Source organism: Carlito syrichta, unplaced genomic scaffold (genome assembly GCF_000164805.1).
Source record: "Carlito syrichta isolate Samal-C Ts95f unplaced genomic scaffold, Tarsius_syrichta-2.0.1 Scaffold91638, whole genome shotgun sequence".
Taxonomy (NCBI): Eukaryota; Metazoa; Chordata; class Mammalia; order Primates; family Tarsiidae; genus Carlito; species Carlito syrichta.
The window spans coordinates 98,121-108,804 of NW_007035734.1; the positions used below are offsets into that span (position 1 = coordinate 98,121).

The window sequence follows — 10,684 nt, forward strand, 5'->3', positions numbered from 1 at the left end:
CATTTAAAACCTTTTTTAGCCAAAGTTTTATCCCTGACTGGTACAATTTCTTGCCCAAAGCTTTTGTGATTGCAGGTTAAGTGGGAGAAAGTTTTTCCACTTGAAAAAACAAGAAAATCCTTGCCATTTATTTTATTTGATGAATAAACAGATCAATTAATTATAGTAGCTTACAATTTTCTTTGAGAAGATTCCTGATTTAAAATAACTCTTTTAAGCCGGGCTCGGTGGCTCAGCCTGTAATCCCGTGCCTTTGGGAGGCTGAGGTGAGTGGACTGCCTGAGCCTGTGGGTTCGAGACCCACCTGGGCAACTTGGCAAGACCTCATCTTTACAATAAATCAAAAAATTAGCCGGGCGTGGTAGCGCACACCTGTAGTTCCAGCTACTTGGAAGGCTGAGGCGGAAGGATCGCCGGAGCCCAGTAGGTCGAGGCTGCGGTGGCCAGGAGCGTGCCACTGCCCTCCAGCCTGGGCGACAGAGTGAGACTCCAACTCAAAAAAAAAAAACAAAACTCTTTTAACTACAAACTGATTTTGACAAATGGAATTCATATCTGAAAGAAGCCTAAATAGGAGATAATTCAGAATTAGACTAGATTTTCATTAGACTACTTCAAGGTTTCATGTTCTGTGATTTAAAAACTTTTAAAAAATTGTTTTAACTTCATATTCTTTACTTTGGAGCTTTCCTATAAATACCTTTGGAAATGAATTAAGTGCAACAGTAACTTTTCATTGGTTTACAATTGGTTAGACTTCCTGTCATTGGTTTCCACTCCAATATATGAAGTGAGATGTCATATTTCTTGTATATAAATGTTCTCTTTGCCATTTATTGATAGCATGTCTGCCTGTCAATAAAGGTTTAATGTCAGTTTCTGTAAACTCTGATTATTCTACTAAGGCATGTGAAAATAGTACTGGGAAGCCAAACATCGTAGATTTGTCTAGGAACCCATACTGCTGAACCTTTAAAGTCAGAATCAATACCTCATGGTTACTAACAATTTTCAGGTTTTGTCTTCTTTGGTGATATGTCATTCCATCAATTGAAATATATTTTTCTCCCAGTATGAAAGGTATTCTGGCAATACATTATCATTAACCCTTAAACAGTAATAGTTTGGCACTTATCTTAAAATCACCCATCTCTTATAATTAAAAAGATTAGTATTACATGTCCTTTCACATTATAGTTTACTTACTGCCTTGTAAGTACTGGAATTGCTCACTGTGTTTACTTGCTGTCCTGCATATTCTTCATTGCACCATTGATATATGTTATAATGTTAAGAGAATTTCATTGAATGTGTTTAAAAGTATTACAAAAGGCAGCTTGCTTTTAAGTCTATGCATCTTTGGTATTTCTGAAGAAGAAATGTAACTATTTGAGGTAAAAAAGGACTGTTAAAGAGTTGGAAACTCTGCACCTATGTGTATATATATTTTCAGCAATAAAGCAGCATGGGTTGAGAATGCACTGAAATTTCATTGTTGTTACTTGAAATGGGTAAACTAAATAAAGAATGCAGTAAATACTGATGCTGTGGGGGGGGGGTGGCATTAACAGTAGCAAATATCTGTGGGGATGGGGAAACACCTCTTCTCAACAGGGTGCCTGAATGAAACGTAATTGTACACCTAACCCTTAACTGTACCCCACAAAACTATAATAAAAAACATTGATTTAAAAGAAAGAAAGAGACTGGCAGTAGTGGGAAACTGCCAGGGGAGGGCAGGGGCAGGTGTGGCAGTCGTTGGAAACTATCAGGGAAGGGAGGGACACACTTATCAACAAGGGTACCTGCATAATGAATATTTGTACACTTAACCCTAAATTGTACTCCACATATTTAAAATAAAAAATTTACTCAAAAAAAAAAAATACTGTTGCTAGGAGGAACCTTTCCAAAGACTTGTACTGAAGTAGGCTCCAGACATCTAAGAAAAAAGGACCAGGTTTCTTGATACCTAGTTGTGACAGTCTGGTGTATGTTGTCCAATAGAGCATAACAGGCAGCCATCTGAAGAAAAAGGGGTATTTTATATTTATTTTTTGAGTTGGAGTCTCATTCTGTCACCGAGGCTGGAGTGCAGTGGCACGCTCACAGCCACTGCAACCTTGACCTACTGGGCTCAGGTGATCCTTCTGCCTCAGCCTTCTAAGTAGTTGGAACCACAGGCACGTGCCACAACACCTAGCTAATTTTTTTAATTTATTGTAGAGATGTCCGGCTATTTATTTTTTTGAGTTGGGGTTTCACTATCACCCAGGTTGGAGTGCAGTGGCACAATCACAGTTCACCGGTCTCAATCTCCTGAGCTCAAGTGATCCTTCCAGCTCAGCCTCCCGAGTAACTGAGAATACAGTTGTGTGCTAATATGCCCACCTAATTTTTTAAATTTTGAGTTGGAGTCACTCCATTGCCCAGGCTGGAGTACAGTGGCACGCTCACGGTCACCCCAGCATCGAAGGGCTGGGGATCATTGAAGGGCTCAGGTGATCCTTCCGCCTCAGTCTTTTTTTTTTTTTTTGAGTTGGAGTCCCACTCTGTCGCCCAGGCTGGAGTGCAGTGGCACGCTCCTGGCCACCACAGCCTCAACCTGCTGGGCTCCAGTGATTCTTCCTCCTCAGCCTTCCAAGTAGCTGGAACTACAGGCGCGTGCTACCACGACTGGCTATTTTTAAAAATTTATTATAGAGATGAGGTCTCGCCAAGTTGCCAAGGCAGGTTTCAAACCCACGGGCTCAGGCAATCCACTCACCTCAGCCTCCCAAAGCATGGGATTACAGGCTGAGCCACCGAGCCCGGCTTCGCCTCAGTCTTCTAAGTAGCCGGAACTACAGGTGCATGCTACCACACCCGGCTAATTTTTTGATTTATTGTAGAGATGAGGACTCACCAAGTTGCCCAGGCTGTTCTCAAACACATAGGCTCAGGCAGTCCCCTTACCTTGGCCTCCCAAATTGCTGGGATTACAGGCTTAAGCCACCGTTCCCCGCCACCCGCCTTTTTAAAAATTGCTTTGTAGGCTGGGCAAGGTGGCTCGTGCTTGTAATTCCAGCACTTTGGGAGACAGAGGCGAGGGGAATGCCCGAGTCCAGGGGTTTGAGACCAGCCTGGACAACTTGGCAAGACCTTGTCTCTACAATAAATAAAAAAATTAGCTGGGCATGGTGGTGCAAGCTGGTAGTTCCAGCTACCTGGAAGGATGAGGCAGAGGGATCGCCTGAACCCAGCAGGCTGAGGCTGTGGTGGCTGTGAGCATGCCACTGCACTCCAGACTGAGTACAGAGTGAGACTCTGACTAAAAAAAAATAAAGTAAAATTTTTTTGTAGAGATGAAGTCTTGCTATGTTGCCCAGGCTGCTCGCAAACTCCTGGGCATTCTTCCATTTTGGCCTCCCAAAGTGCTGGGTTTACAGGTATGAGCCACTGCGCCCAGCTTGAGGTTTTATTTAATGAACATTTATTCATATACTTCATGTCCCAGTACCATGCTAGATGTTGGGATTACAAAAATGGTGACAGTTTGTCATTTACTAAACAGCTCAAAAGCTTACTTCAATATGCAATGTTGTTTATCCTTACAGCCATTTGGAGTATTGAAATAGGTTTTTTTGAACACATATACAATTGCCATCATACTTATACATGTGTATTCATATACATGAAGGTTAATAGCTAATATTTGATTTATTGTGGAGAATAGGTTAATAGGTTACTATGTGCTAAGTACTGCTCTAATTACATTAGATGTACATTAACTCATTTAATTCTCACTACAACTTGTTACAGTTTTTATTCCTATTTTATATAGAAGGAAATAAAAATAGGTTAATTCTTCAAGTTCATGGCTAATAAGCACTCCTGCCAGTTTGAAACCAAACCATTTGTTCCAGAGCCTGCTCACTTATCAGAATGTTAAATTGTGCCTTTGAAAAAAAGTGGAAGAAGTGTAATTGTACTTTGTATTTTGTTACACATCTACATCTGAGTTTCTTCAAGAGTGAGCATGTAATTAGAAAAAAAATCTACTTAAAGTCAGCCAGCTTAATTTGATGTTAGGTTCAAGCATATAATTTTCTATTGAAAGTAGGCCAGGCACAGTGGCTCAAGCCTGTAATCCCAGCACTTTGGGAGGCCGAGGCAAGAGGATTGCTTGAGTCCAGGGGTTCGAGATCAGCCTGGGCAACTTGGTGAGAACTCATCTCTTCAATAAACCAAAAAAGTAGCCGGGCGTGGTGGTACGTGCCTATAGTTCTGCTACTTGGAAGGCTGAGGTGGAAGGATCGCTTGAACCCAGCAGGTCAAGGCTGCAGTGGCCAAGAGCAGTGTGCCACTGCACTCCAGCCTGGGCAAAAGAGTGAGACACTGACTCAAAAAAAAACACACAACCAAAATGGAAAATCCCAAAGTTAAGAATAATAATAGCTACAGGTCAGGTGTAGTGGCTCACGCCTATAATCCCAGCACTTTGGGAGGCCAAAGTGAGGGAACTGCCTGAGCCCGTAGGTTTGAGACCAGCCTGGGCAACTTGGCAAGACCTCATCTCTACAATAAATCAAATTAACCCGGCACAGTAGCATGTGCCTGTAGTTTCAGCTACTTGGAAGGCTGAGGTGGAAGGATCACCTGAGTCCAGCAGGTCGAGGCTGCAGTGGCCGGGACCGGGTGATAGAATGAGACGCCAACTCAAAATAATAATAGCAGCTACATAAAGAACAGCTTTTAGCCAGGCGCAGTGGCTCATGCCTGTAATTCCAGCACTTTGGGAGGTGAAGGTGAGAGGACTGCCTGGGCCCAGGGGTTCAAGACAAGTCTGGGCAACTTGGTGAGACCTGTCTCTACAATAAATCAACAGGGTTGTGCACGCCTTTGGTTCCAGCTACTTGAAAAGCTGAGGTGTAAGGCTCGCTTGAGCCCAGCAATTGCAATAGCTGTGAATGTGCCACTGTACTCCAGCCTGGGCAAGAGTGAGACTCTGACAAAAAAACAAACAAAAAACCCCCCCAGCTTTTAAACTTAGATAAAGAAAGGAAATATGCTACAGTGGGCATACCCATATATAGTAAAAATCCCAGGATGACTCAATGTTGTATTAATTTATTAGGTCTCATTCTTTTCTTTTTTTTTGAGTTGGAGTCTCACTCTGCCACCCAGACTAGAGAGCAGTGGTATGCTCATGGCCGTTACAGCCTCAACTTGCTGGGCTCAGGTGATCCTTCTGCCTCAGCCTTCCAAGTAGCTGGAATTACAGGCACGTGCCACCATGCCCAACTCATTTTTTGATGTATTGTAGAGATGGTCTTGCCAAATTGCCCAGGCTGGTCTCGAACCCGTGGATTCAGGCATTCCTTTCACCTCGGCCTCTCAAAGTGCTGGGATTATATAGGCGTGAGCCACCATGCCCAGCTTTGTTTAAAATGTTTTTAAAGGAAAATGTCTTATAAACAGTATAAATGTAAAGAATCTGCTACTTTAAAAATTCTAGCTACATCTCAAGTTAGCTTCTCTACAACCAATTGGATATATAATTTCTTGATTGCACTAGTGCCATAGCCCCTCCTCAGTGGTCTGCTTGCTGCTCTTCCCATGCATTGTCCACACAACCACCATGAGGTTCTAAAATTTTTTTTTTTTTGGAGTCGGGGTCTCACTCTCATCCAGGCTGGAGTGCAGTGGCAAGCTCATAGCCACCACTGCCTCAACCTGCTGGCCCCAGGCCATCCTCCTGCTTCAGCCTACTGAGTAGCTGGGACTACAGGTACATACCACAACGCCTGGCTAATTTTGAAATTTTTTTGTAGAGGTGAGGTCTCACTATGTTGCCTAGACTTTTTTCAAACTCCTAGGCTCATGCAGTTCTCCCCATCTTGGCCTCCCAAAGTGCTGGAATTACAGGCATGAGCCACCAGGCCCAACCCATGAGGTTTTAAAAAATAGTAAATTTGATCCTGTCTCATACCTTCCCCTTCAAAATTCTTCAAGGGCGTCTCATTGTTCTTGGGATAAAAACAAACATCCTTTGGGAGACTAGTAAGGCCTAGCAACCCTTGTAGGCAGGCATTTTAAGAGCCTCAAAAGACCTCTTAGTGCTTTTGCATATGCTATCCCCTCCATCACCTTATGAATTCCTACTCATCTTTCTGACTGCTGCTGAAACTTCACTTCTGCACAGAAGCTTTCCCTGAACCCCAGACCAGGTCAGTTGCCTTATGTGCTTGTAGCCCTATGTCCCTTCAAAACCCTTACTTGGCTGTAATTTTACATGTCTTTATGTGATTATTTAAATGTCCATTTCTGACTAAACTCTGTGGCTGTTTTTGCTTGCCTTATGTCCCAAGCACCTAGCATAATACCTTATAAATATTTATTAAATGAATATTTTAATAAGGTACTCAGCCAAAGTGCTACAAAAAGCGAAATTAGAGAAAACAGTACTTCGATAAATGTTTGATGTTTTATCATTCCTTTCATAATTACCTCATTAGCTCAGTTTACAAATGCAAAGAGAAAATCTCATATTATTCAGTCAATTTATTATTACCTATAGAATATTATATATCTATATTTTACATAAGAAAAAAATGATCAGTATTCATAACAGATGCTCCATGCAGGAATACTATTAACAGTACCCAACATTAAGCCCAAAACATTTTCAGACCAACCATGTAACAGTGACTCCTAATTCTTAAATTTACAGTCAAAGATGTTTTCAGAGATAACCTTTATGAAATCATAAGAAGCAAAAAAAGTTCTTAAGGCAAATAGTTTTAAAACCTGAACAGAAGACTCATTTAAAGACAGCTTCACAAATCATTTAGAAATATAGAGGTAAACATAAACCACATTTGACCCCATTCTTGAAGTCAGTCTTTTTAAAGAAAGGACCAAACAGTACTTGCTGAAGGTAACAATCAAGTCTGAACTGACACTCAGGCCTTGCTTGGTTCTGGGTCAGTTTCCTGGAGTCGCTTCATTCAATATCTTCATTAGTGAATCTAAGCGAGTATGCATTAGCACTATCTTCTCTTTCAGCTGGGAAGAAAAATATATAGATATCAGGGCATCTTTTTAATTTTTTTAGAAGTGGGGTTTCACTTTGTTGCCCAGACTGGAGTGCAGAGGTGCGATCACAGCTCACTGCAGCCTCAGACTCCTGGGTTCAAGCAGTATTCCCTCTTCAGTCTCCAGAGTAGCCAGGACTATAGGCACATGTTTTTCTTATATTTGGTAGAGACAGGATCTTGCTGTGTTGCTCAGGCTGGTCTTGAACTCCTAGCCTCCAGTGATCCTCCTTCCTCGGCCTTTTTTTTTTAAGTTTTAAAACAAAGTTTATTAGGGAAAGAAGAGAGGAAAGAAAGGGCGACATGCCAGAGCTGGCATGGGCAAGAGACCGCCCAGTCTCAGCCTTTCAAAGCACTCGGATTACAGGTATGAGCCACCATTCCTGGCCAGATTATCAGGGCTTAACTCTTCAATGGTTTTAAAGTCATTTCAAATTTAAGCTAGTTTATCTCTAGTGAGTGGAAGCTGGCAACAATTCAACACATTTCAAGAATATATTTGTTCTAATTCTGCAAAAACTTTATACAACAAACCAAGTGCACAATAAGATCCTCAGGTGAGCCAGGCTTGGTGGCTCAGCCTGTAATCCCGTGCCTTTGGGAGGCTGAGGTGAGTGGATTGCCTGAGCCCGTGGGTTCGAGACTCGCCTAGGCAGTGAGACCTCATCTCTACAATAAATCAAAAAATCAGCCGGGCGTGGTAGCCCATGGCTGTAATTCTGGCTACTTGGAAGGCTGAGGTGGAAGGATCGCCGGAGCCCAGCAGGTCGAGGCTGCGGTGGCCGGGAGCGGCCACTGCACTCCAGTCTGGGCAACAGAGTGAGACTCCAACTCAAAAAAAAATAAAAATAAAAATAAAAATATCCTCAGGTGTAATGTTTCATGAGCCAATTGCTGAGCACCATGGCTTTCATGAAGACCAGAATAAAGAGAATAAAGTAGGGTCAGAGAGTTTTGTGGAGGCAGAAGCATCAATTAGTCTTCTCCTCCTTTTCCAGTGACAAGAATTTAACTTTTCTTTTAACCCCTTGTTAACAATAACAAATGCCTTTCTGACTTTAATATTCTACTTATGGTCTGCAAAAGTAGCTCTGGTTATTAGGTTTAAAACAGATGTTTGTTGCAATTAGATAATTTTCAATTCAAGAGTTCTTTCACCTTAGAAGAGCTAAATTTAGAACCAAATTCAGTGGTGTTACTCAGTGGGCAGCGGCAGTGACTTCTGGTCATCTTAGCTTGCCCCTCTCAGCGTGGAACTTCGAGTGTACAAGCAAGCTGGGCAAGGGTGACTTGGTTCCAAACATTCTTGGTCTACTGTGCCTGCAGTAGAACAAATATACTACAGATGGCTATTCTTGCCTGGAATAGAGCTTCAGCAACACAGAGTTGGGAGGGGGATAAGAAATGCTGGTGGGAAGATACCACAGCCCTCCTGGGGGAAAGGATTCCTGTGTTGTTGGCTGCATCTGCCCAGATGGAGCCTCCTTCCCTCAAAGCTGAGGCTGGGCCATGGGAAGGAGAGAGCAGGCTATAGCTCAAATGCTATAGGCTTCACTGTTCTTACTAAGGTTTAGGAGATTTTCTTGGCTATTTGTTTCCCTATTTGCTGTATGCCTTAAGGAAAATTTCCACAGACGTAAGATGGTTTTCTTTATAATTTTCTTCCTGGATCCTGTCCATGGAATTTCTGAAGCCACATTCCATACCAATTATTTTTAAGCACAAAATTTACTGATCCACTCATGAACTCAGTTGTTTAGAGTAGGGATTGGTAAGTTATGGACCACAGGCTAGCCTGATGCCCATTTTTGTACATTTTTAGTGTAACACAGCCATGACCATTTGTTTACGTATTATCTATAGCTATTTTTGCACTATGATGGCAAAGTGGGGTAGTTGAGACTGTATGGTCACAAAGCTTAATTTGTCATCTGACCCGTTACAAAAAATGTTTGCCAATCCCTTCCTTAGAATGTTAGCTAACTTTGCAAAAAACCAGAAATCACTATTCTTCTGCTTTAATGTTACTCCTAGTATTAAACTTTTAAAAATAAATTTTGCCAGGCACAGTGGCTCACACCTATAATCCCAGCACTTTGGGAGGCTGAGGTGAGAGGATTGCCTGAGCCCAGTAGGTTGAGGCCGCGGTGGCTGCGAGCGTGCCACTGCCCTCCAGCCTGGGCGACAGAGTGAGACTCCAACTCAAAAACAATCAAACAAACAAAAACCAAAATAATGTTACTCTTAATATTAAACTTTGAAAAATAAATGTCACTGGGCATGGTGGCTCACTCCTATAATTTCAGCACTGTGGGAGGCTGAGGTGAGAGGACTGTCTGAGCCCACGGGTTCGAGACCAGCCTGGGCAACTTGGCGAGACCTCATCTCTACAATAAATTAAAAAATTAGCTGGGCATGGTGGCACGTGCCTATAGTTACAGCTACTTGGAAGTTGAGGCCGAAAGATTGCCTGAACACAGCAGGTCGAGTCTGCGGTGGCCGTGAGCATGCCACTGCACTCTAACCTGGGCGACAGAGTGACATTCCAACTCAAAAAAAAAAAAGAAAAAGAAATGTCATTAGTTACTAATTGTGTAATAGCAGGGACTAAACCATTAACAAAACCAACAGTAAATCTAAGGTTGTTCTTCTAAGTAATAGCCAAATTTTCATTCAGAATGAAGCTGCAAGCTACCAAAAAAGTTACATTCTTCAACACAAAGCCACAAGCCACTTATAACCCATTTATATAAGAAATCTTAATAATTGCTTTGTCACTCTTTCGTATACTTAAGATACTTAAGGAATTAAAGGTGTTTGCAAAGAGGATACCTCTATGCAAGATGGTGTCCACTCCTAGCACAAGGGAGAATACAGCAATGGAACAGTTGAGCAGCTTTCCTCCTCTTCCTGAGCTAGACCTTAATATATGGCTTTAGTATTTTGCTTTGTGTCACAAATGCAATAAGGAAGGCTAAGCCAAGTATAAAGGATTATTGAGTATCATGGCATTCCACCATCTCCAAGTTCACTGGTACGAATTACCAAGAGCTGGCCAGGCGCGGTTCTCATGCTATAATCCAAGCACTTCAGGGGGTGGAGGCGAGAGGATTGCCTGAGTCCAGAGGTTTGAGACCAGCCTGGGCAACTTGGTGAGACCTCATCTCTGCAATAAATCAAAAACTTAGCTGGGCTGGTGGCGCACACTTATAGTTCCAGCTACTTGGAAGACTGAGATGGAAGGATCACCTGAGTCCAGCAGGTCGAAGCTGCGGTGGTCATGAGCATGCCACTGCACTCCAGCTTGGATGACAGAGTGAAACTCCAACTCAAAAAAAAAGAGTTGTCTATGTTAAAGAAACCACACAACCATCATGCAATTTTACCTCTGCAATCTTTTCCGGTAGAGGCACATTGTGAATATCCATCTCAGATGCGTTTACTATGGCTTTTGTTTTTAAGAGATAGCTAGATGGAAAACAGAGGAAATATTAGTATCTTACCACAGTTAAGATTATAAATTAGCCAGGCTCGGTGGCTCAGCCTGTAATCCTGCGCCTTTGGGAGGCTGAAGTGAGTGGATTGCCTGAGCCCGTGGGTTTTGAGAC

General features: G+C 42.4%; 1 protein-coding gene across 2 annotated transcripts in view; it reads right to left on the minus strand.

Annotated features, from left to right (window-relative positions):
• Positions 1 to 6,541: 6,541 nt before the first annotated feature.
• Positions 6,542 to 10,684, minus strand: part of OIP5 (Opa interacting protein 5) — a 21,014-nt gene continuing 16,871 nt past the window's right edge. For both annotated transcript variants that reach the window (XM_021713154.1, XM_008059762.1), the window contains 2 exons: positions 10,463 to 10,544; positions 6,542 to 7,047 (listed from right to left, as the gene is read on the minus strand). In XM_021713154.1, the coding sequence (XP_021568829.1) occupies positions 6,967 to 7,047; positions 10,463 to 10,544 (163 nt within the window). In that variant the 3' untranslated portion in view covers positions 6,542 to 6,966. The remainder of the gene's footprint in view (positions 7,048 to 10,462; positions 10,545 to 10,684) is intronic.